Genomic DNA, 25,918 nt, shown 5'->3' on the forward strand with positions numbered 1-25,918 from the left:
AAATAGAAATGATCGCTCTTGAATTAGCCATAAATAAAACTGCTCTTGCAAAAACTACATACAATTTAGAAGTACCGTTTTAGTGTATTACAATTTGGTGTTTAGAGAATAAACTCCTTTTTTGAGAACTAAAAATACTTTGTGGTCAGTAAATGCTATCTCTTGTACTTTATTCAAACCTGCAAAACGGGTTTACTGAGAGCAAACCCCGCACTATGCTTGCAGCCTCCAGCTATTTTACAAATCACTGTTATTACGGCAGTAATATGTGGCATGCTGTGTGCTGCCACAGACTGGCTGAGCTTTGTAGGAGTGGCATTCCCATGGATGTTCTCTCGTGTTGCTGAACAGATTCATGTTTGTTCATGTGTTGATAGTTTCTTGATCTGTGATCCCAGCTGTATTATAGCTCTGTGACAGCGACATACAGATACATCCTGGGATTACGTACACTAAACATAATCCCATCTGTACGTTTGTTCAAAATGGCGAGCACAGTTTAGAGACGCAGTATTTTATTTAACTTGTTCGGGATGCAATAATGATGTCAAATTGTTTTACTCATGGTTTTTTTCCCACTGTTTTTACTTTACATCTTTTGGATCCCAGCGCAGGCAGACGTGTGGTTGAAATCGATGGTTTTGAGTTTGTTTTTTCCAACCTAGATTACATTGTAACTATGTACTCGGTTCCTCTTTTCCCACAATCTCCAGGACCATTTCTTGTGTGATAGGTTGGTATTGATTTTAGGAAATGTCCCGTTTTTTTAGTACATGTATTTATTAACCAGCATCAGTCACTATATACATAACTCCACATCTGTTTCTGAAATGTTAACTTTTCTGGGATGACTCTACCTGCACTATAGAAGGAACACAATTGCTCAGGTGTAATGAGAAAGGAAACGGGGAACTATTATCTATAGGAGCAGAACACGTATATCACAGTCAGGCTACCTGTCCCATAGGTAGTGGTGGAGACATTACTTGGCAATGCCATCAGGGATTTTCTGAATACGTGCGCAGTCCTTCATTGTTCTCAATCGTCATTTGCCACACTGGAATTATCGATCTAATATTGCCGTCTACCACTTTCCAGATCCCACCAAACCATCCGGAAAACGCGTGGTTGGAGATGTCGCCTATGAAGAAGCAAAGGAGAGAGCGTCCCACATCACCCCAGTCCCAGGGGGAGTTGGTCCAATGACGGTTGCTATGCTAATGGAGGTTAGTAAATCACAGACCGTGAGAGGCGATAATTTTAATCCATGGGCTATCAGCATATATACATACCTGTATACGTGGATAGTTAATACATTGTTAAACACAGACTGCACACAACAAACAAGTCATAAGACTGGCTTTTCCCACACAAATCATTTGTAGTGCTGTTACTACTGCAAGGCATTCTGGGTGGGCATTTGCAAATATGTTTAACGAAGAATCACCTTTTTGCCTCATAATTCTATTTTAAAAATAAATTCCTTGGCGTTTGTGTTTGCTGTATACAACAGCTTTGAAACACCGCTCAGGAAGAGATACAAAGCCAGTGAACCACTCATGGACAACTCATCAGCATGAGGTTGGTTACTGGCTTACTAACTAAAACTTGGAGCTCTATTGGTGGATTACAAATCAAGAAAGTTATGGTGGGGAAAAGGTGATTGAAAACCCCTTCCACCTGAAATCCGTGGATAGTCAATACGTTATTAAACACAGATCTGCACACCAGTCAAGCCATAAGACTTGCTTTTCCCACATAAATCTCATATTTGCAGTGATGTTACTACTGCAAGGGATTCTGGGTGTCACGATTCGGGGAACCAAACACGCTCACACACACACACACACACACATAGAAAAGGTGCCGTACCGGACCTTAGAGTGGCCGGGCTAAGCACACACAGAATAGTCAGGAGATAAGCCGAGTAAGGGGAACCAGAAAACAGAATAACGAGAAACAAGCCGAGGTCAAAGGGTAGGAGAAAGTCACAAAGTCAGATTAACAAGCCAGAGAGTACGTAACCAGAAACACAAGTTCTGTAGCAATACTAGCAAGCAAAGACCACAACAGGGCAGGGAGGAACAGGAAAGGTAAGTATTTAAACCCTAAGGTTAATTCTGATTGGATGATTTCCAATCAGAATTAACAATCACACGTGGGAGATATCTAAACCTCCCACTGTGATTGAGGCACTGTGCCTTTAACGCCGGGTCAGGTGACTGACCCCGGCGTGTCATATATTGGGCGGTCTCCAAGCGTGCAGCGTCATGCATGCTGCCGCTGGGGGACGTGGAGGAAGACGCGGGCCGCATCCGAGGCTGGAAGGATGCCGCTCGCCGAACCGTCGAGGAGGAGGGGACCGCGGACGGCTGGAGGGTGAGTACTGCGAGCAGAGTGCAGCCTCCTCTCGCAGCCGCCCGCGGGATCCCGACACTGGGTGGGCATGTACCGTATAAGCAGACCTGAATATAAGCCGAGGCCCCTAATTTTACCACAAAAATGTGTGTGTATATAATGCAGAATGTGTGTGTATATGATGCAGAGTGTGTGTGTGTTTGTGTAGTGTGTGTAAACTGGGTGGGGGGAGGGCATTTTTATTTTAATTTTAATATTGTTAATATTTTATTATTTTAATATTTATTTGTTTTGGTTTTTGTTGTCGTCCCCCCCCTCCCTGCTTGTTGCCTGGCCAGGGAGGGGGGGGGGGCTATCTCAATCCCTGGTGGTCTAGTGGCATGGGCTGTGCAGGAGGGGGGCCGGGAGCAAGCTGTTACTTACCTGTGCAGCAGCTCCGTTCCGTTCAGCTCCCTGTGTAAATCTCGCGAGACCCGCGGCTGTCAGAGCGTTGCCACGGGTTACTTGGCAACGCTCCACGCGGTTTGCGAGATTTACACAGGGAGCTGAACTGAACGGAGCTGCTGCACAGGTAGGTAACAGCTTGCTCCTGGACCCCAACAGGACCGCCTGGCAATGTAAGTTGCCATAATACAGACCTTGACTCGAGTATAAGCCGAGGGGGGCTTTTTCAGCACAAAAAATGCTTATACTCGAGTGTATACGGTATGTATTTGTTTTCTGCTCCATAATAACGCCTCTGTGTACCTTCTTGCCTTTTGTTTTTCAGAACACTGTGGAAAGTGCAAAGCGTTACCTACAGAAGCATCGCCCAAACAAATGGAATATTGAGTACAATACACTCCGCCTGCAGTCTCCCATTCCCAGGTACTGCTCATGGACGGACTGGACATATACAGCGATTATACTGGGACGTTAACTTGGCAGCCTCTGTGTTGTGACTCTATGCAATCTAGCTTGGTAAAGTGGCACATGTTAGTAATTATCCCAAGATGCATGATTGAAGTCGGGAGTTCTCCTGGCAGCTGCCCCCTGTCTGTAAGACCAAGAGGGGAGGAGTGATCCCCTGTGCTTACATGCCTAAAGTTCTCTCCCTAGTGCCACCTTGCATCTCATCAACTCCTGGCGGCTTCATTCTGTAAGGAGCTAGCACCTAGTTCACTGACACATGATTGAAAAAAACAAGGGTCTATAGAATATCCTGGGACCCTTCATAGCGTAGTAATGTCTTAAACATCTATTGCGCAAGAAAATGCCTGTTCTAATCAGTCTCAGGAGAGGAAATTGCTGCTTGAACCACTGCCCATTGCCACATTTTGCCAGAAGAAGGGAATCCCTACAATGTCTAGTATCTCATCTGATTAGACTGGAACACAGATTAAATCTGTCTCTATCTCATGTGCTCCTTTTAATTAACTCAGTGATGTAAGGGGGAAGGATAGGAGGAAGAGGGCAACAGAAAGCATTCAGACCATCTTTTGCAGTAAATTAATTCAAACTGACAAAATATTCTTATAATGCATTTTCTATACATCTGGTAAAATGTAACCCTGTAAAGTCTATTTACATGTGTTACAGTAAATTATATGTTGTTTGTCAGTCATTACTATGTTGGTAATTATCATTATCTAAGTAGGGAAAAAAGTAACTCTTGCAAAGTTTATAAAATGGCAGATGTTTATCTGGGTTGTAAAGTTGGATTTGAATGTGTGTTAAAGGTCTTCACCCTCCTTGATAACTCTCCAGTGTGAATACTTTGGTTTTATTCCGTTATCGATGACTCGGTATCTTTGCTTGGAATTCACACGCATTGACCGATCGCATTCTATGTCACTGTTTCTATATCTCCATATCGCCACCTTGTGGAGGAAGAACCCTAACCTAAAGCAAGCTGTATCTAAGCATTTACAGTTTGTTATCCCCCAAAATCCGTTTATCACACTAATCATTACATTTACAAACACAGTGAATCTTTTTGCGTTGTCGGCAAACATGCAGATAAGGAAGGGGGCGGGGAGAGTAAAATGATAATTATCCATGTCTATTGCATGAATCCCTCATTCTTTCTATCAATTTTACTGGCGATGTGGAAATTAAATCTGGTCTCTGACGGCCAGCCTGGCCGTCCCGTTTCCTTTTAATGTTAAAAACTACTGTCTTGTGAATGTTTTGAGCAGGAAGTTAAGGTGACCTTTTTTTGCTCTTGATTTTTTATTTCAGTGACATTGAGATTTCTCGTTCTTGTATACCGAAACCTATTGTACAAATAGCAGAAGAAATTGGTTTACTGTCGGACGAGGTGGAGCTGTACGGTCAGACGAAAGCGAAGGTTCTCCTGTCCACTATTAAACGGCTTCAGGCGCAGCAAGATGGAAAATATGTTGTGGTAACTGGGTATGTATCTCTGGTTTGTCAACTGAAAGCTTCGTTAACGAGTGTTATATATGATAAACGATATATGCTCATGAAGTATACCTCCACGTCTCCTGAGCAATACATTTCATCTCTCTTGATCTGTGGTTCTTAACCTTTATTGACTCAAACCCAAATGACGTACATGTTGTTAAACTGTCAATTGATGTCTTCAAATTAACCACAGCAAACCATTCTGATGTAATCCATCAGAAAATAAAATCTGAAAAACATAAGTTTTGGACTCTTCTTGGTGCCAGAAAGGTCTCCTCCCTTCATTGTACTGGGAACTTAAGCAGTAACAAATTTATTGTGGAGAGAAGACAGTCGCAGCCATTAGGCCCAACTAAAATGGCATGAGGTCCCACCCAATGGTGAAGAACTACTAATCTAAATAAATATTGAACCACAGCAGTGACAAGGCAGTCTGGAGTTTTTTTTGTTTTTGTTCCCTCTTGTTAGTGGAGGCCAGGCCATTATTTTGCCATCTTTTAAGTTAAGTTGTGTTCCTAAAATACCTGAGGAAACCACATAGAGCGTTTAACAAGACTCTTAACCCCTTAAGGACCAAACTTCTGGAATAAAAGGGAATCATGACATGTCCCACATGTCATGTGTCCTTAAGGGGTTAAAGCTTTCTTTTCATACCACGTAAATAGTTAATGCATCACTTAGTATGGTAAAATGGAACTAAAGTGTATAAAAGATAAGTAGAATATGTGTTTTACAGTTTTGCCTGTGATAACTGTGGAACAAAGAAAAACCCCATGAAAGGAGATACAGTAACTCCTGCTGATTTAGGGAATATCTGTAAGACTTGCTTCTATATTTGTAATAGGTGCACTGTTGTTTAATAGTTACACCCCCGCCCCCTCCCCTTCTAAGAATATATAAAACTCAACATAGCGCACATTTTTCAAATGAAATGAGACCCAAAGGTAATTTAATTTAATCTGGCGTTTTTTTTGTTGGCTTTACTTGAAAATGTCTTCTCCATCCATTAGTTGAAATAGCCCCATCAAACAATACAATTTTCAGACATAGAGGACTATGGGGGATTTTTTTCTTTTTTTGAATATCACCAATTTCTGCAATAACCTATTTCCTTGTAGAATCACCCCAACCCCATTGGGTGAAGGAAAGAGTACAACTACCATCGGACTGGTGCAAGCCTTGGGAGCTCATCTTAACCTCAATGTATTCGCCTGTGTCCGACAGCCATCCCAGGGGCCAACATTCGGAATTAAAGGTATGTTCTGGATTTGTAACACGACAATGCTGCTTTTAAAAAATATACTAACCTTTTTTTATCTACATCAAAATCTCTCTAAATTTATTGTTGGATGATGCCGTCCGACGATGATTAGATCCTTTTATATAATGGGAAAATATTGTAAAAACTGTTTTCTAAGGTTCGAATAGCTCTGTAGAGCTGTAAGTAATCCCCTACGACCACCACCACCATAACCTGTCAACAAAAAAATTGTCTGCACCTGCACTATATTAGTTTTTCTTTTCCTTTATCATTATATCAAATATATATTTTTTATATTTTTCTTTCCCCTCCCCCCATGTAAAAATTCATTAAAGCTAATTGTGATCCAGTAATATTTCAAGCTTCCCTTTGAACCAATGTGTCTCCCATCAGGGAATGCAGTGAAGTCTATCTTTAAAAGTCTCTATTTTTTATCCCTAGACAGGTTGTATTTTTTTTTTTTTTTTTTTTTACAGTTAGTTTTATAAACTGCAATAATTTATTGGTTTGTATATATTTTTACGGTCTTTCTAATGAATAATTCTTTGTCACAACTTAAAAACATAAAAATAATAAAAAGAACGATGACTTATACCCGCCACATTGTTTGCTCACGATCCGCGTAGATGAAACGGTGGCAGCTGCAAACTGGGGGCAGGAGATGCTAATTTCTAGACGAATTGTCGCAACTAGTTTTTCTTATATAAATCTCTTTTGAACAAAAAAAACAATGAAAGCTGAATAGAGTGTTAATAGGAAAACTATTGAGGGAAGCGGGGACATAACTCCTTTTTAGAATCCTAACTGGCGTCAGTGAATGGGATCGTGAGTTGAGTAAAAATACTGTGAGCTGGAAATAACCTTAAATGATATGAACACAGTAAAAAAAAGATGAAGCTCTAATAAGGCGTTTGTTTTTTGCTATGCGCTTGTTTTGTTTTTCTTCACGGTGGAATCAGCATTGTGGACGCCGTGGAACTTGGCACGCAGGTTTGGATCTGTTTTGTGAGTGACACATTCTGATTCTTGCCAAAACATTATAAATCACGGCTACATAACTGATCGCTTTGCTTCTAATTCTGGAACCGTCATCTACCAACACAATAGCTAAAAAGGTTCTTTTTTTTTTTCTTTTTTTTTTCTAATCTAGGGGGAGCTGCAGGAGGGGGATATTCTCAGGTCATCCCAATGGAAGAGGTAATTGCTAAATATCTAATTCTATGTATATTATCAGCTTGTACACCCTATCACTGCCAATAACATTCAGGGCTCACAGTCCAGTGTGTTTCAAAACATTTTATTGGATAATAAAACCAGAAACAACGTGAGTGTCAGGTGTTACATTTCCGAACACGTCTGGTTAAAACAAGAACATTAAGATTGAATAAAGAAAAAAAATGGTTCCATATTTTAGCCTACTAAAGAGGTAGTATGTTTACTATATTGATGAAACACTGTTTACTTTTCTTTTTTTAATTTGGAAAATCTTTAGTAACTAATACTGCACTCTGTGGTTTCAAACACAAAATATTACATGTGACATGTTGGCACTAATATTCAATTCAGATCTTGTTTAACAGACAAGCAATGCATCCAGCAGTCATTGCTAACATTGTCTGAGATTGCTGTGCAGGTTTTACATCCAGAGATAAGGAACTCAGTTATAGCGATTTCATGAATTTCCGTACTGGAGTGGAGGAGGCGAAACTGAACACCATTTGAAGGGACTCGCCAAACACCATAACTACTACAGCTTATTGTAGTGGTTATAGTTATGAGAAGTGGTCACCGAATCCTTAACTTTTAAGTACTTGATGTTTGTTTAATTTTTATCTTCCTCATTGCTCAAGCTTCGGTTCCGTTCACACTGACACCATAAGTGAAATCTAACTTCTCCATTGAGCTGTCCAAGTATTTACAGCATGGTGCAGATGTTCATAATGTCCAAGTCCGTGTCATTCGCTGGCAGGTACTGTGCTCTGGGCCAGGCACTGCGCTCTCTATTCTCGCAGGTCAAGCAGAGTGAATTGCACACATTGCTCATATTCGTGTTGTATAAATATTTGGGAAGCTCATTGGGGAACTTGGCCATCCTTGTATGATGTCCGGGAGCAAAGTGTTGGCGCCTGGGTACTGGAGATAAAAGTTGGCAAAAAATTTGATTTTATAAATACGAGACGGGGAGGATTTAAAAAGTTTGTTTTTTGGAAGCCGATTCCCACCGTTAGTCATGCCAGTTATTACAGGTTGGTCATATTAATGATCTGTTATTACAGGTTGGTCATATTAATGATCTGTTATTACAGGTTGGTCATATTAATGATCTGTTATTACAGGTTGGTCATATTAATGATCGGTTGGTATTATTTTTAATTGATTTATGGAAAGAAAATTTGGGGTAGAGCGTCACTTTAGATGTTATGTACTGCTGGAATAAGTAATCTGAGGAATCCATATCATGTCCCCTATATAAATAAATAAGATTTGCGATTTGTGGCATATATGATTTAAAACATCCCATCTGTCTGTTTTTTTTGTTGTTGTTTTTTTTTTTAGTTCAACCTTCACCTCACCGGAGATATCCACGCCATCACGGCCGCTAACAATCTTGTAGCGGCTGCTATCGATGCCCGCATTTTCCACGAATTGACGCAGTCTGACAAGGCAAGTGTTATTTTTCTGCCGATTATTATCAAAGGCTTTTAAATTGCACTTTCCTAACTTGCGTGCTCTGAGCTGCTGTTGTGATGTCTATATCCCACAAAGTTAAGAAATGCAGAGATCTACAGAGTCTGGTTTGTTTAATTTAATTTACATTAGAGCGCCGTGTCCCATGATGCCTTGCAGTTTAGTCGGCATGACACACGTGGCAGTAAACCTTTTCCGTTTATCTGTCCAGCAGAACAGTCACAGGTTAAACGCAGATTTGTATAAATCCATGAATAAGCCGTTTGTGAAACAGTCTCAGATAATGTATTGTAAAAATAAAATGTAGCCGTAGGATGGGCTCACTGTAGCTGTTTTCATTGCATCATTAATAAAAGATTTTAATATATTTTTTCCTAATCCCTATATTATCACTAGCTTTGAGCGGATAACGTTTATGCTTCTGGTATGCTGAGGTTTACACATTTTGAAATTTAATATTTAAAAACGTAATAATGTCCCTGGCTTAACGTAGAATTCTGTTTATGTGCCAAAAGAATGACCACACTCTGTGACAACAGATTCAATGTTGTGATAAATTAAACTTGTACGGTCCATTAAATGAGGGAACGAGCATGTTCACGAGTAATGGGAACTATTTACAAACGGAGCAGATCTTTCAGTTTGGATCGCAGCTCAACTTGGGGAATTCTAGCTGAATGCAATTATTATTATTTTATTATTTAGATAGCGCCAGCGAATTCCATGGCGATGTACAATGGGATCAAAGAGCCCTTCAAAGTTGTTCTGTTCTGTCCTGAAATAGTGTGCTGGTTCCTTCACTATGTTTCAGAACACCTTAAATAAAAGTCTTACAAATATCCATCTTCGTTTCTATCAACACATTATTAATAGACCTCTTTATTTTGCGCTAAAATGAACTTACTTACACCACTGCCCCTTCCCCAGTTACATACCCCCCCCCCCCCTTTTTTGTTTTTATCATTATTTTTGCTTTCTCTACTTCCTTTTTGTTTCTGTAAAGCTTTGATTTTTTTTTTATTATAAACATTAATACTTGTTCCTATTTTAGGCTCTCTATAACCGACTGGTTCCAACTAGCGGCGGAGTTAGGAAATTCTCCGATATCCAGATACGAAGACTTAAGGTACGTATTTTCCAGTTCCATGAAGCGACCTGACGCTCGTTGTATTCACCTGTTTTGCTCTCGTGCTGATCGCATACAGCTTTTTGCTATATCAGCTGTGGGGTAAAAACAGCTCGCTTGCAATGACTAGAAACTGGCTTTGCCTGCGATCCTCCCCATAGCTGCCTGCTGGGGATTGTCTTGTGGTATTCTGATTATAGATGGGAAATGCAACGTATTTTTTATTTTCTCAGCAAAGTACACGACACTTCCACCTTTCTTTGTGTAGAAAAATATCTGCAGTTGTTGTTGTTCTCGTCTTTTTTTTTTTGTAAATATAATTTTTATTATTTTTGGAATAAGTGTTGTCAAACGTAGAAATTTAACATGGAGACACGCAGGTCTCTAGCTCACATATGTATACATGGGCACGCAGGCCCGTTTATCGTCTGTTCTTAATTTTGGCTCGCAGGCCTCAAGTGATCTCCATAAGTAAAATGTTAATAGAGAGACAGACCGATCTCAGTAGGATGCTATTATATACGACATATCTAGACGTTTCAGGTCTCTGGAACGGCAGCTCATAGGAAAACCTTTACTACCCCTGGTTTAGTTAACACTCTGTTTCATAATGTTTGTGGAACAGCTATTTTCGCGCGGCTTGGCCGTGCCTGTCCCAGTCCCATCTGTGCTCTCTCGGAGCGTCTGGTTAGAGGTGTCGGTTAGCGTCAGCCTGCCCATGGCAACCGTTACCTGTGCTAGCTTCTAGGTCGGTCCGCTACTCCCGTCAGGCCTGTCTGTTATTTCCAGGTCGTGGACTTGGTCCTTCTTGGTCGGGGGGAGTGGGAGAGGTCGAGGATAGAGGGTTAGGGTCATGGAATTAGGGGGGGGGGTGTCGGGTGCGTCTGTAGTCCCTTATGGTTCGTTTCTGTCTATCAGTCTCAAGCGGTCCATAAAGTCTGGTTTCGAGGTCTGTAATATCCAGTGTGTCCATGTGTTAAAGTATGTCTGTTGTGTGTTTGCTGCTGTGTGTTGGAATTCCTCTAGGATTCGGAGGTCTTCCATATGGGCGAACCAGGTGGTCAGTGGTGGGGTTGTGGTTTGTTTCCAATATTTGGGGATAATGGATTTGGCCGTGTTCAGTATTCGTATGGACAGTGATTTTTTGTATGCGGATCTTGGTATCTTAGTATGGTGCAGGAGCATTTCTGCAGGTTTAAGGGGGGGTGGGTCATCTGAGAACAGTTGCAGCATTTTGTGGATTCCCTGCCAGAACGGGATGATTCCCTTGCATTCCCACCAAATGTGCATGTGTGTGCCCCTTGCCTCTTCACATCTCCAGCATTGTGGAGAGTGTGTCGGGGAGATCGCGTGTAGAGTCGTTGGCGTGCGGTACCAGTGTGTCATGATTTTGTATGCCGTGTCCTGAGTCTTGCTATAGCTAGCGCAGTGGTGTGTGAGGTAGCAGATTTTTCCCCATGCCACTTCGTCCAGTGTGTGCCCTAGTGCCTCCTCCCATTTTCCCATGAAGCCTGGTGTGGTCGTTGGTGTGTGAGTTAGTAGTAGGTTGTATAGAAAAGAGACGCCATGTGCTAATGGTTGGGGTTCCAGGCATTCCCTTTCGAATGCTGTGGGGGTTCTCGTGAGCGATGTGCCCTGAGGGAGTGTGGCAATGTAATGGCATAGCTGTCGGTATTTGAATTGCGTCAGGAATGTGATTGGTGTCCCTCCTCTAAGCTCCCTTAGGGTTTTAACGCCGTCGTGTCTAAGGATATGTCTGAGCCTGGGTATGTGGTTTGGAATTATGTCCCTGAAAGCTTTCGGGTCTTGGCCTGGGGGGAACTCAGGGTTGTATGTCAGAGGTAGCATGGGTGAGGGGTGCGTTGACAGGTTGTGTTTACCCTTCGCCCTCTGCCATTCCTGGATGGTGGCCCTCATGTATTGTGATTGTGTGAGCGTCTTACTCCCTGATCCTGGTGGTATCCATGGTATTATCGCTGTCGGTATCCCTGCCTCCCCCTCCTCCGCCTGCTTCCAGAGCTTGTGCACCCCCTCCTTGGACCATTCCAGTATCCGCTGGAGATGGCAGGCTCTGTAATATAAGTGGAAATCCGGGAGAGCGAGACCGCCTCTGTTTTTGGGAAGGGTAAGTGTGTTGTGGCTAATCCTGGGTCTTTTCCCGTCCCACACATATCTGCCCAGAGCGGAGCGTAATGTGGTGAAGAACTTGCGAGGAATTGTTATGGGGATGGTCTGGAACAGGTACAGCAGGCGTGGCAAGAAGTTCATCTTGACCACCTGTATTCTGCCCAGCCAGGATATGTGTGGGTATGCCCATTCCCTCATGTCTGCGTGTAGTTGGGCGTGCATCGGTGTGAAATTCTCCCCGTACATGTCCCCCGCCTTTCTGGTTAGCCAGATGCCCAGATAGCGGATCTTGTGTGCTGCCCACCTAAAGGTGTAGCTTTGTCGCATGTGTGTTGTCCTGTGTTCCGGTATGCTGATGTTAAGTATGGAAGATTTTGTGTTATTGATTTTTAAATTAGATATGGCCCCGAAGTCATGTAGTGCCTTCAAGATGTTGGGAAGAGAGACCTCCGGGTTCGATACATAAAACAGCATGTCGTCTGCATATGCCGCAATTTTGTGGTGGGTCTTTCCCACCGTCACCCCTGTGATGTCTGGGTTTGTCCTGATGGCCTGTAAGAGTGGTTCCAGTGCAAGGACAAAAAGTAATGGGGATAGGGGGCATCCTTGGCGGGTGCCGTTTCGAATATCGAATGCCGTTGTCAGTGCCCCGTTCACCACTACCTGTGCGGATGGTTGCGTGTATAGGGCCTCTATCCAGCCTCTGATTCTGGGGCCCATGCCAGTTCTCGCTAGTGTTTGAAACATGTATGACCATCCGACTCTGTCAAAGGCCTTCTCCGCGTCCGTGGACAGCAGGAGGAGGCCCCCGTGAGCGTGTTTCTGGCTGTGTATCAGAGTGAGGGTGCGCATAGTGTTGTCCCGTGCCTCTCTCCCTGACACGAATCCCACCTGGTCCGGGTGTACCAGGTGGGGCACGTGTGGTTGCAGTCTGTTGGCCAGGATTTTGGCCAGAAATTTAAGGTCACAGTTGATGAGAGAGATGGGTCGGTAGTTTCCGCAGTGGTCCCCATCTCTACCTTCTTTCGGGAGGATGGTGATGTGAGCTGCGAGTGATTGTTTGGGGAAGTGGTGGCCTGCCCTGATAGCGTTGTATGTGTCGACTAGTGGGGTGTAAAGTATGTCCGCAAATGTTTTGTAGTAGCTCCGGGGTAAGCCGTCGGGGCCTGGGCTTTTGCCCGGTTTCGTCTGTTTTATTGCGAGGGCCAATTCCTCTAGCGTGATCTCCTCCTCTAGAAGGTCTGCGGTGTTTTTGTCTAGTGAGGGTAGGTCTTGTGTAGTGAGGTAGTCATTTATTTTGTTCATCAGGCGTTCGTCGGCAGCCTGTGTCGGTGGGCGGGGCAGATCGTATAGGTTGGCATAGTATGTTTTAATTATGTCTTGGATCTTCATGGGTAGTCGGTGTAGTGTGCCTTTATCGTCTCTAATGCGCTCTATGTATGTCTGCTGTCTGCGTTTTGCTAGCATCCTAGCGAGTAGTTTGCCACTCTTGTCGCCATGCAGTGCAAAAAACGCTTTGTGTCGTAATGCGTCCCTGAGATGTCTCTTCAGTAGGAGTTGGGTCAGTGCCCTGCGGAGTGTAAGAAGTTTGTCTTGTAGTGCGTGTGTTTGGGTGCCCTTGTTTTGTGTGTCTATCTCCTGGATTTCAGTGAGTATTGCGGATATTTCCGCTTCCCTTCGCTTTTTCAGCAAGGCTCCTTTTTGGAGGAAGTGGCCTCTCACTACACTCTTGTGTGCCTCCCATAGTATGGTCGGTGTCGTTTGTTCGGGTGTGTTTAAGGTGAAGTATTCTCTTAGTGTGGTGCCAATGTCCGCCTTAATGTCCGGTTGTGTTAGCAAGTGTTCATTCAGGCGCCATTTGGTCACCCTTGGTCTGTGCATCGGGGATGTTATCGTGATGGAGATAGGTGCATGGTCCGACCACGTCACTGTGCCTAGCTCCGCTCGCTCCACTAAGGGGAGGTGGAAGTGAGTCATAAAGAAGTAGTCAATCCTGGTGTAGGTGTTGTGGGGGTGGGAGAAGAAAGTATAATCTCTTTCATCTGGGTGGTGCGCCCTCCAGCAGTCAATCAGTTTTTGTTTAGATAGGAGAGTTTTAAGTGCTGTTAAGTGTTGGGTCGGGATGTGAGATGTCCCCGATGAGGTGTCCCATCTTGGGTCCATAGCTACGTTAAAATCACCCCCTAGGATGAGTATTCCTTCCGCAAATTTCTGAAGTTTGCGTAACATGTGGGATAGGAACCTATAGTGTCTCTGGTTGGGGGCGTAGATGTTAGCAAAAGTGTAAGTTTGGTCCACAATCTTCCCTTTCACGAATAAGTACCTGCCTTCCCTGTCCGTCAGTATCTCTTCTTCTATGAAGGGGACTCTTTTGTGCATGAGGATCGCGACCCCCCGTGCCTTTCCCCCCTGGAAATCGCTATAAAACCCCTTCGGGAATCTGTGGTCGTGGAAGCGGGGTCGTGCCCCTTCTCTAAAGTGGGTCTCCTGTATGTATGCTATGGACGCTTTTAGAGTGTGGAGTTCGCGTAGTGTAGTCGACCTCTTTTCAGGTTTATTAAGCCCTTTGGTATTGATGGACACTAATGTGAGGTTTGCTGGTGTGAGTGACATGTTTGGTGTGTGGTAGTGTGTGTGTCTACGTCTGCAGTCGGTCGGTCTCGGGGCGTAGGATGGGAGGGGGGGGTGGGAAAGGTGGGGAGGGTGTCGGGAAGTAAGGGGGTAAGTAGGTGTAGGAAATAACCGTCACCTGGGTGACGTTAGGGTTATGGCGTCGAGGTGTATGTGTGGGCCCGGGCCGTTTTGCGCGCCCAGTGCCCCACTCACCTGGATGTGGCGCCTATCCCGTCGGGGTGTGGGAGGAACACCGAGAAATGTCGTGACCACGTGGGAAACTCCTCCCCCAGGTGGTCCAGTTCTCGATCTCTTCCTGGTCTAGGTGGTCTGGGGATGTCTGCCTCCCATGCCTCCCTGTTCAGTGGCTCAAGTCGTGATCGTATGTGGCTGTCTCCGCCTTTGGACGTCTCTGTAGTCGAGTCGTCACCCTGGGCATATCTTCAAATAACATAAGAACAAGAAACAATAAATCATACATTAAACGATTCTATTTACCCTCATGCTTGCAATGTCTATACAATAAGTAAAACCAATGCCGCGTTATAGAATTATGTCTATACAGAGCGTTATAGTTTGGTCAGAAAGGTAGCGCGTTCTGAAATGATTGGAGAATACAAATAACACAAGTAAACCTTCATAAACATTCAAGTTATTTCTGCGCGGCTTTATGGGCCGGCCGACCCCCCCGCTCACCCTCCCCTTCCACCTTAAGATAGTGGTGCCGTGATACAATAGTGTTGCTGCAGCTAATACCTACAAAGTTGGTTATAAATCACCCCCTGCCCCCAGTTATTCCCAGTGACCCTAGCTCGTGGTGAGAGGTGCCCCTGTGCCCTGTCAGCTCTTCTGTGCTCTGGAGGGGTATCTTGAGTGGTCTGGGCATGTGTTGTAGCCTATGTGTGAGGTGGTCCGCATGGGGTGACATGCGGTCCCCTTTCCTGTGTATCCGCTCTCTAGGCTTCATGGAATGTCCCCCCCTCTTCCCTCCTCTATCCTCCTCCTCTACGGGTCGATAGCGGCCCTGTCAGTTCCCGAGTGAGCCGGGCCCACACCTCTCCTCTCCCGCCCGCTCCTGCTGGGTTCATCACGGGTCGGTGTAGGAGAAGCGTTTGCCCAGCCCAGTCGGCCCCATCTTGTGCCCGTCTCCCTCCCGGCCCTTGCGTAGTCTGTTACTTTCGGGCTTTACCTTCTTGCCCTTCAACCCTCGCTCCCTCCCCAAGTGGTTGGGCTAGTCCCTTGCCAAAAGTCCAGCATATACTTGCGAGTCCTTCGGTATGGGCGTCGTCTCGGTTGTGGCCGGGGGCGGCAGTCCTGTGATATATCGAATGGTTTGCAAAGTCCGGGCCGCACCCGGGGTTTCGTAGTTCCGAGGGCGGGTGTCTCCGGAGGAGGGGTGTCAAAGTTCTAGACAGAACATTAGGTATTATCTTCAAGGTGGGTATTCCTCGTGTCCAGGTGTGGGGAGTCCATGTGAGTTGTGATAGTCCGTGTCTGGTTAGAGTTCTGCTATTGTGGTAGGGGAGTCTCTACTGGTGGTGGTCGGCCGATGTCGTCCGCCATCTTGGCGCGTGTTGTCGATCCCTTCAAAGTTGGGCCCCCGAGGGCCTCAGCGCCTGTTGCCGCGTAGTTCTCCGGGTCTGCGTACTCTGTGGTTGGGGTGGAGCCCCTCGAGCAGGCGTGTATGGTGCTAGCGGGTCCGGCCACTGTAAGGGTGCCGGCGTGATTTGGAGTTCTGCTGCTAGGGCATTTAGGTCTTGTCTGTCCTTCATCAGGAAGGGGCCGTTTGGTGTCTGTACTTGTAGCCCCGTGGGGAAGCACCAGCGGTAGCGCAGCTTGTTTGCTTGTAATTGTTTGGTGAAGGGGCGTAATGCTCGCCTGTAAGCCAGCGTGGCAGGTGCCAAGTCGGGAAAGAGTTGTACCTCGGTATCACCAAGGTGTACCGTTCCTGCGTCCCTGGCCTTTCTGAGTATGTCCTCCTTAAGTTGGTAGCTCATCAAACAGCATATGACGTCGCGCGGTGGGGTCCCTTCCGGACCTTTGGGCCGTAGAGCCCTATGTGCCCGTATAAAGTCAATGGGATCATGTTGTGTGCGGCCTAGTATGGAGTTAAAAAGACCGGTCAGCGTGGTCTGTACTGGGGCGGAGTTGTCCGCTTCCTCCGGGATCCCCCGGACTCTAATATTTTGCCTCCTGCCGCGATTGTCTAGGTCTTCCATGTGGCCCGCCATTTGCTGTAGTTGGAGGGTGTGGAGTCGTAGCGTGTCCGTGTTCGCAGATTGCGCCGCTGACATGTGGTCGCAATCCGCCTCTACTTGGGCGACTCGCTGGTGTAGGCCTCGGATTTCCTCCTTGAGCGTTTGGAGCTCCGTTGAGATGGAGGTGCGGAGTTCCGAGTTGGCCGCTTTTAAGTCGGCCTTTGTGGGCAGGTTGCGTAGCATTTCCATCCAGTCTGGGTGGTGGGCGGCTGGATCGGTAGGCAGGTTGTCCGCCATGGTCCCGTCTCCGCTTGGTGTAAGTGGGAGCGGGTCCTCTGGGGCCGTTTGGCTCGTGTAGGCCTGAGGGTCTGCGTCCGCTTGCGCGGTCAAGAAGTGCCTCATGGAGGGGTTTTGAGACCTCCTGGGGGTGTCCGCTTGTTTAGGGGGTTGAGAGGGTCTATTTGTTTTGCCCATTTTCAGGGTGAAAGTGTGCTTTAGGCGGTGATTTAGCGGAGCCTTGCAGGGAGCTCTAGGTCTATGCTGCCATCTTCCTCAGCGTCCAGGCCACGCCCCCTTGTTCTCGTCTTTTAATCGGTCTTTTTATTCACACAGAACCTTATGACATTAATATTAGGTTATAAAGCTTGCAGTAGTGGGTTCCAGAAGGTGATTATAATTACAAATGAATGGATATTTGCCTAGAAATACTAGAAAAAATGAGGCCAGTCTGAGTATAATAGAACTCTGACTATTTACTGTAAAATAAAATGTTATCTCCTGCGAGAGAGTGAAGTGAGCATTGTGTCCGTATTGCTTACAATCACTGCTTCCTGCAATGTGATGGTTACTTTTATTTATATATAAGCATTATCTAGGGCTTCCATGTCCTTTAAGATTTAACAGGACACTGTAGGCATTGTCATGGAATCATCTCAGTTAAGTGGTTATAGTGTCTGGAGTCCTTCTTTCACTCAGCGAGAAACATTTATTAATGTTTTGTTTTCTTTTGTTGTTTTTTTTACATTCTTTATTTTTGCTGTGCAAAAAAAGTACATACAAGCTTGTGATGCCACAGCAGCAAGAGCAAGCGTGTTGGTAATATGCATGGATTTACATAGCTATGACATGGAAAGAATGTGCACAGATTTTATGTAAAGATAGTAAATAATAATATTAATGAACAGGCAAGTAGGCATGTTTAACTGGTGGGCACATTGAGTATGAGACACAAGCTGTCTATGCTTAGTATGTATCATAAGTGAGGTTCAGGAGTAAGTAACATGATAGGCAAGTACATGTGCACCGCTAGCCTAACATGTTACACGTGAAACTAAGTGAACACGATAAGTAAAATGCTTGTCGATAGAAAACATGTCCGGCCAACAAGAGATTAGAATAATTAGTTACGGTAATCGCTTGCTAAGTGTTATTATTGAAACAAATAAGCTATTAAAACCACTGGGTCCTGAAAATGTTAAAGAGAGGTAATGCAAAGACAGAGAATAACAAAAGTCCATGCATTGCTAGAAATGAACTTGCTATGTGTTAGCAGGAACCACATTAACTAGCTGTCACCCAATACTACAAGTGGGCCACAGCAGGCAGAGTTCAGCAACAGTGGGTCACCAAGATTTTCCGGTGCTTGAACCAGTAGACCTGCGTCGTCGTGCCTTGTGGTGTGCGCTACTGCAGGTACTTCCATGAGAGTGCGGCTTGATCTGTGGCCTCTGGGGTCTCCAAGTTAGGCAAGGGAAAGGAACAGAGTCGGCTGATTGTAGAAACCTTAGTTTCGTTACTGGGCCCCTCTCCAGCGTCAGAAGCCCCAATGCATCGGGAACATGAACAAGATGTGGTTGCTGAGGTAAAGCAGCAGCTGACAACGTGTGTATTTTGCTCTGCATCCTGTTGGCAAGATTTGCCCAGAACGCTGTGAAGATTCTGTCCAGTCCGGACATGGCATGACATTGTATGCTCGCGGTACACAACATCCGCCATTTTAGATTATGAAACTCCCGCGTCTGTATTTCACGGTTTGCTTCCACAGGACCAAAGGCTGCTGGGCACCGGGATGACCCTCACCGGTAGGGGGGGACACAAATGGACCTGATCGGCTCTTTGCCGCATCCAGGTAGGAGATCAAGAGATCGGCTGCTTCTCCGTGCCTCCACCTCCAGGAAGGCTGGTGGTAGGCCGCAGGATCAGTTGCCTGAGATTTCTCTGCATCGTGCTTATGCTGATCTTGCCACCTCTGTGTTAATTAGTGAGTATCAATAACTTCCTGGTTGAAATTTTTGAACCGAAAGTCCATTAAATTCAGTGAATTCCAGATTTCACTCAAAGATCAAACAGAGTGTGACTGCTCACCATGGCAGTCAGGCCCCCGTCCCAGTAATTAATGTTTTATTACTAAAGTCCTTGGCAGCGAATTTCCTTCTGCCGCTTGGGCTAACGAGGAAACATTAGCCTGAGCAGGAATGAGCAGCAGTGTTTGGCTGAGAGTGTTGGCTGACCACATTCAGCTTATCACTGCGCCCACTGCTGGTTTGAATAGGTATGGCTGGAAGAAAGTGTGTCATCCTATACACTGCTTGAAAGTGGTTTAACAATGAAATGAGGCACTTTAACCAATTCAATTTGATGAAATGGTTGTAGTGCCTGCAGTGTCTCATAAGTAAATTCTCAGGGTTGTGAATAAACCCCCTTATAAATATACTTGCTGAAGACTTTGCCAGCACAATGCTCAGGTTATATTTATACTCCCATCAGCCACGTTTCAAAAGAAAGAAAATTACAAATGGTCCCTTAAGGACCAAACTTCTGGAATAAAAGGGAATCATGACATGTCACACATGTCATGTGTCCTTAAGGGGTTAATTTGTAATTTTCCAAGTAACTGGATATCACCAGGATCTGTGCCGTCTGTATAATGAAAACCCACAGTGTCTGCAATTTAAGAATTGGGGTTAGACAGGCCCCGTCAATAGGAGGAAAAAAGTGTGGGTAATGGTTGAGAAAGCGTTAAATACAGATGATGTTTTTTTTATTTTATTTTAATTTACACCATTTGCATTCTTTTAAAGCTTGTTTTGACACTGCATTCCAGGAACATGTTTTTTTTGGCACATCCTCCCCATTACTCAATATGGTCTTATGTTCGAGTATTTTTTGTTGAAGCATAATGATTCTCATTAGCAATACTGTCAGTTTATTTTTGCACGACTGATCTACAGAACGTGTCCTGGTTATCATTGCTTCCTGTGGTAGACAATTGTTTAGGTGCTAAGTATCTAAAGTGCATATGTTATGCTAATGTAAACTGTTTATAAATCAGGATTTTGACCTTTTACGCTGTGTCTCAAATGTATTTGTGGATCAACACAAGTGAGCAATGTTTGGGCTTTAAGTGAAGCTAAAGTGATCAAAAAAAGCGTACCCGATTATAGTCCTCTAGCTCTGTTGCTAAGAAACTCTTGAACATACGATTGCATAGTAAAATTGTGTCACGTAAACATCACAAGAAAATGCAAATATTAAAAAGCAGTGCATTATATTAATAAAGTGAAAACATTCATTGAATAAAGAGCACGATGGCAACTAAAAATACTATGTACAATTCTCAATCCTATATTTAAGTGATAAAATCTCTATTTCATTCAAAAAAAGAATTAAAGGAATATTCAAAGCACCATAACCACTGCGTCCCACTGTAGTGGTTATGGTGCCATGAGTGTCTTGGCATGTTCCCAGTGTAATTTGTTAAGCCAATTAACAGTAAAAAATAAATCTGCTGATTTTGATTTATTTATTTTTAAATTTCCACCGTGGTTGTTTTGGCCTGAAGTTTGCAACTTTTTTGTTAACTCGCTGTAACTTATCCGTATGTGTCTCTGTACTGATAAAAGCTGTTCCATTGCATCTATTGACTTGCGCAGCACACGCGACGCATGGAAGTGCTGCTAGGCTGGGATTAATGGAATATGATCTGTACATTTGTCTCTCTCTGTGCGCTTTTGGTAAATTGAATCTTGTGATAGCATTTTGCTTCAATGTTCCCATGTAACTCAATTTATACAGAGACTGGGTATTGAGAAAACAGACCCTGCGGCTTTAACAGAGGAGGAAATCAACAGATTTGTGAGGCTGGATATCGACCCAGACACAATCACGTGGCAAAGAGGTATTTCACACAGCCGGTGGTGGGGAGGGGAATAACAAAACAAACCTTGTGGACATTTGGCTGAAATTCTTCTTTACTAATCTATACAACGAGTCCGTATTATCTGTTACTCAGAGTGACCAGATCTTCTTTAACCTTTGCATTGTCAAAGATCACATTAATATCTCTGTATGGTGAGCGTTTTGTCTCGCTTTCATTCCTTTAGCCAATTAGTGACTGACTGTGTAAATCCGCTAGCATTTTAAACAGATGGTGGATCTGCCTTTTATCTTTTTTTTTTTTTCTGGGAGAACAACCTCCATATTTTCTGGCATAAATATCTTAAAAAGCAGGGGCTCCTAGAAAGAAACCGATTTTTATTTGCTTGAACCATATGCAGTTGAGCGAAGTCAGTCGGTTGCCAAGTAATCTCATTCTAATGATTAGTAGTTGGCTTTCAAGCTAAAAAAGAGACTGAAGATGTTTAACTACCAGTGCTGCATGTTAAAACGTTAAAGGCATAAGTTGGTCCCCTCTTTAGTCTATTCCCTTATTTAATGCAAATATGAGGTTTCAGTTTCCTATGGGAACACTTTGTATATCCCATAAACCCCTGCTCATCGAGAGATACTATGTAACAGAAGATTAGGAAAAGAATTGAGCACTCCACTGTATATACTAAATATAGCCACATATTCAATATGCAAAATACTGTCCAACTATATATATGTGTGTTTGTCACACCCTATACTACCCTAACTGTGTGTATATGTATATATATATATATATATATATATATATATTTAATATAAAACGTCCCAGAGAAATGCACGCAGAGGGCTTGTAGTCTTGTGCAATATATCCTTTATTTATTTTTTCATGAAAAGTTCAAATCGGACTGAAGCGTTTATGGTACCTTTGCTCAAATAAAGCGGATATTGCACAAGACTACAAGCCCTCTGAGTGCTTTTCTCTGGGATGTTGTGTTGGGGCACCGAATGGCACCGAGGCAAGAACAGGACAGGAATGTGAGTGCCAGGCCCGTGTTGGATAGATATATATACACGCACACCTTTTTTTCTTAACTTTTATACTTTGTTATATTAATGGTTGAAAATACATATTTGTGCGCTAGCAGCTCTATTTTTTCACGTTTTAGAAGCGTTAGAATTCTTATTTTTCTATATTTCTGTAAGCCCGCAGGCTAATGGACTCAACTGGTTTCACCAGAAAACCAAATCATTTTTTTGCCATTCATGAAACTGATGATTAAAGCCAAAAGTGTATGTTCTCTGTGTTTGTTAGTGCTCGACACAAATGATCGATTCCTACGAAAAATTACGATTGGCCAGTCTTCGACAGAGAAAGGCTTCAGTCGCACGGTAATCAAAGAATTATGGTTGGCCAATTACATTGCACATCCTGCTTTTAGAGGCATTGATAACGTATCAGAATAGATTTTCTTATTTTTTAATTTTTTCCCCCTTCTATCGTTCTATGAGTACCTCTCCTTCTCCTTTTTATTAGTATCTTTTCTTTGCATGATATTGTCTTAGATTGTTTATATATTTCATTTTTAGTTTATTTGATCATAACTCACATTTTAAATTACTGGAAGTATACAATGTATTAACAAAGAATATATGGAGGATACATTCTGTTTTAAGTCGCCTACATCTGTCCACCTGTACATTTGTATTGCTGCAGTCCTTGTTTATTATGTATAATATAAATAGAATTTCGTTGCACAACTTTCTAATTTACTTTTAGAATGCTGTGACTTGCTAGTAGACAGAATCGGCTGCTACATATTAAGTGCATTTTGATATTTTGCTCACTGGTATCCGAGAAGCTCCAGAATACAAACGTTCATGTTTTATTCAAGTTAAATTCCAGATTCTGAGTTGCTGTGTGATGTTCACCTGTGCGTGTCGGTGCTTGTGGCTTGTATCAGAGTTTTAAGATGCAGTTACACATTGACATTTTCTATACGATCGCTTGAAATTTTGCTCTTGTAGGTCTGCTGCTTTTCCAAGTCGTAAGGCAATGTTTTTGTAGCAACAAAAATACTTTTATCTAGACTGGCAGAGGGCCTTTTCGTTCAAATATTCTGGCTCATGATGCCAATGCTTGAGTGTCTAAAATATAGATTTCCAGTTAAGGTTGGGAATTGGTGAGGGATTTTACCCAGATCATATAAAAGCGGTTACTCATTTTAACTCCTTTATTCCACAGGCCCAGTTTGACATTTCTGTTGCCAGCGAGATCATGGCAGTGTTGGCGTTGACTGATGGTCTGAATGACATGAGACTTCGGCTCAGTAAAATGGTGGTGGCAACCAGCAAGAAAGGAGAGCCCGTCAGTACGGAGGACTTGGTAAAATACAGGTTCAATTATCTAGATTGTTCTGATCGCATATGTTAATCCAGGCATCATTGCAAAATTAGATTTATCATATTTATCTAGATTGAACACTATCTGCATATTTACTAAAGTGAGAATTCAAGGTGAATTAAGTGAATTACAAATTTAAGGTCGCCTCAATCGGAAACATTCTCAAAGTTAGCTGTGCAATCAGTTCAGCTGTTTAAGTTTTTCTCACTTTTGTGAATTACCCAGACGTCCTCAAAAGAGGCTAATGTAGGGGGCAGGGCCTGACCTTCATGGAGGCTGGTCGCAACTTGCAGGAGCTCTCTACTGAGCTCGTATTCCAAGCGGTTTGCCACGACTCTTGCCGCTTACAGCTTGATACACAAGGTGACTTAACTGGTAAAAATGCCGACTGGAGTGTTCCGGTTCGAAAAGCGGTAATGCCGACTGTTTAAATGTCCCGCAGAGAGGTTGCAGCCTAGTGCACACCCTGGGTGGGAGAAACAGTCGATCTCCTTTCCCACATCTCATCCTCCAGCAGGAACCCACAGAGACCCGTTCCTCACCCCCCCCCCCCCCCCCCCCATCCCAAGCCACACTACACTGCATGCAAAGCAGGTGGATCTTCTCAAGCCACACATCGGAATGCACCCACACACACACGATGGCGGACGCACTACCCTGTTACAGCCAAGCTCAGCAAATGAATACTCACCACAATTGTGATTTAGAGAGCTTCATGGCAAAGCTAAATGCTGTCCTTGATGCCTTCTCGGTTAAGCTACAGGCAAGAATGGCAAACCCCCCCGGCTGGAGGATCCCGAGTGGAGGATCAGAGGTTGCAAGCTTGCTGAGCACCTACCACAAGCGGCAGTTGTCCTCCTGGGCTAGAGGTCACCAAGGGACTACCTCTCCTGCATCGACCACACAAACTGAGCACTCCGCATGTACAGCGACATGCTCTGCTATCCCTTTGTTGGGAAGGACTTGAACTCCGCCTGTCCCCAAGTCAGTGGTTCAGTAATGCAGACCTCAGCAAGGGCCTGGGGCTACAAGGATGCCTCAACTCACCCAGGCTCAAGTAATTTGATCGCAGCTCCTTAGTGTGGTAAATCAACGGAGCAACAACCCTTTTTAAATCTCTCTATCTATATAGTAATCCCCTTCCCCACAGGCTTGATCTCACCCACGGTTAGGCCTTCACATCTAGTAATGGCTCACTGCTGCAAGTCCAACATCACATCCACCAAGGAAGAAAAGGAAGCAACAGACTGATTTCCTGCCTGGCCTTATATTATATACCCTTCGTTGAGATGATGTGTTTTACATCACATCCTGTTCATGCATCACTTCCTTTAGGAATTGTGGGAGGGAAGGAAAGATTCTTAGCCCTCCTACCTAGACCTGTTTCTTTATTTAGGGAGGTCCTGAAAGGAAGACAAATTCCCACACTTAGTACATCTCACGTATGGGAATCGGCTGAACGGGGACATATTCCAACACACAGCCCTGGTCTCACATACCTCCTGGGCGCCAGATTTGCAACTCTCTCCAACTGCCGTTCGAGATTCACTCGCGATCTCTGTATTACTTGTTATATTCACCTGTCATTTATGTTAAATATAAGTTTTGTTGCAAGTGGCACTAAGCCCACTATGTGCAGTGATAGTCCCTAACCCACTGAGTTGGCCCTGCTTTTCAGTTAAAGGTTTGTCACGAAGTCCGACTCATTCAAAAGCACTGCCTACGATTTGCCTTTAATTTAATTAAGCTATGTCCCTCAAACCTAAGATGTCCGTATACGTACCCTGTTTTAAAGCGTTGAATACTTACCCATCCACTGACATACCCTGCATAAGCATGTTTCATTAATTTAAAAATTGCAGTAACATTTCATGGCAAGATCCTGTCTGCTTCAACCTGCCACTATACGTTTAAGCTTGTTCAAATAACAAAAAAAAAAAGTGCAACAATTCATGCCACTGTCTAGCCTGTATGTATCAATGCACGCTGTTGTGGCGTTTGATAATGATGATCTGTACCTACCTGCAAAACAAAACAAAAGTTTTTTTAAAAGAGGCTAAAGTACAGAAGTAAACCATGCAAGTTATCTTTTACTAAAGGGACCATTACAAATCTGTTATATCATATCAACATTAAAAATCATTTTTAGGGAACACTGTAACATTTTAATGGGGTCCTCTATTGCCCACGAAGGGGATCTTACTAACCCTAAATTTAAGTCCTCTACTGCCGAATGTTGTATCTAGTGGCTCGGTCAATATGTAGTTGCCGTGTGCTCCATTTTTGGATTCACCTTTATAAAATGTCTACCTGAGACTATAATAAACGTGTGACCTATGGGATGGATTCAGTTGAATGTTTTTGGTTTATCCAATCAATCCCCCCATAGGTTGTGAAATGTCTTCAATAGTAACTATGATACATTTTATCACCTCATTACTGAATAAGTGACAGTTTGGTGACCACCCTAACAGTGAGTTAACAGGTTGCTGCCCAGGAGGAGTACCACTGTACCCTAACATAGGCCTTGAGTTAATAATTTTTAAATAGCTTTTCAAATAATTTAGGATTTTTGGCTAACATTTTTCAAA

General features: G+C 43.8%; 1 protein-coding gene across 2 annotated transcripts in view; it reads left to right on the forward strand.

Annotated features, from left to right (window-relative positions):
• The window catches only part of MTHFD1 (methylenetetrahydrofolate dehydrogenase, cyclohydrolase and formyltetrahydrofolate synthetase 1), a 58,534-nt gene that overhangs the window by 17,088 nt on the left and 15,528 nt on the right, over window positions 1-25,918 (forward strand). Inside the window, exons 1-11 of one of the 2 annotated variants that reach the window (XM_063440409.1) lie at window positions 353-470; window positions 1,099-1,226; window positions 3,128-3,225; window positions 4,579-4,752; window positions 5,883-6,019; window positions 7,176-7,222; window positions 8,582-8,689; window positions 9,765-9,839; window positions 20,852-20,954; window positions 22,239-22,315; window positions 23,169-23,309. In XM_063440409.1, the coding sequence (XP_063296479.1) occupies window positions 1,203-1,226; window positions 3,128-3,225; window positions 4,579-4,752; window positions 5,883-6,019; window positions 7,176-7,222; window positions 8,582-8,689; window positions 9,765-9,839; window positions 20,852-20,954; window positions 22,239-22,315; window positions 23,169-23,309 (984 nt within the window). In that variant the 5' untranslated portion in view covers window positions 353-470; window positions 1,099-1,202. Of the gene's footprint in view, window positions 1-352; window positions 471-1,098; window positions 1,227-3,127; window positions 3,226-4,578; window positions 4,753-5,882; window positions 6,020-7,175; window positions 7,223-8,581; window positions 8,690-9,764; window positions 9,840-20,851; window positions 20,955-22,238; window positions 22,316-23,168; window positions 23,310-25,918 lie in introns of those variants that run through there. The other variant, XM_063440408.1, reaches the window with a different exon arrangement.

Source organism: Pelobates fuscus, chromosome 13 (assembly GCF_036172605.1).
Source record: "Pelobates fuscus isolate aPelFus1 chromosome 13, aPelFus1.pri, whole genome shotgun sequence".
Classification (NCBI taxonomy): domain Eukaryota; kingdom Metazoa; phylum Chordata; class Amphibia; order Anura; family Pelobatidae; genus Pelobates; species Pelobates fuscus.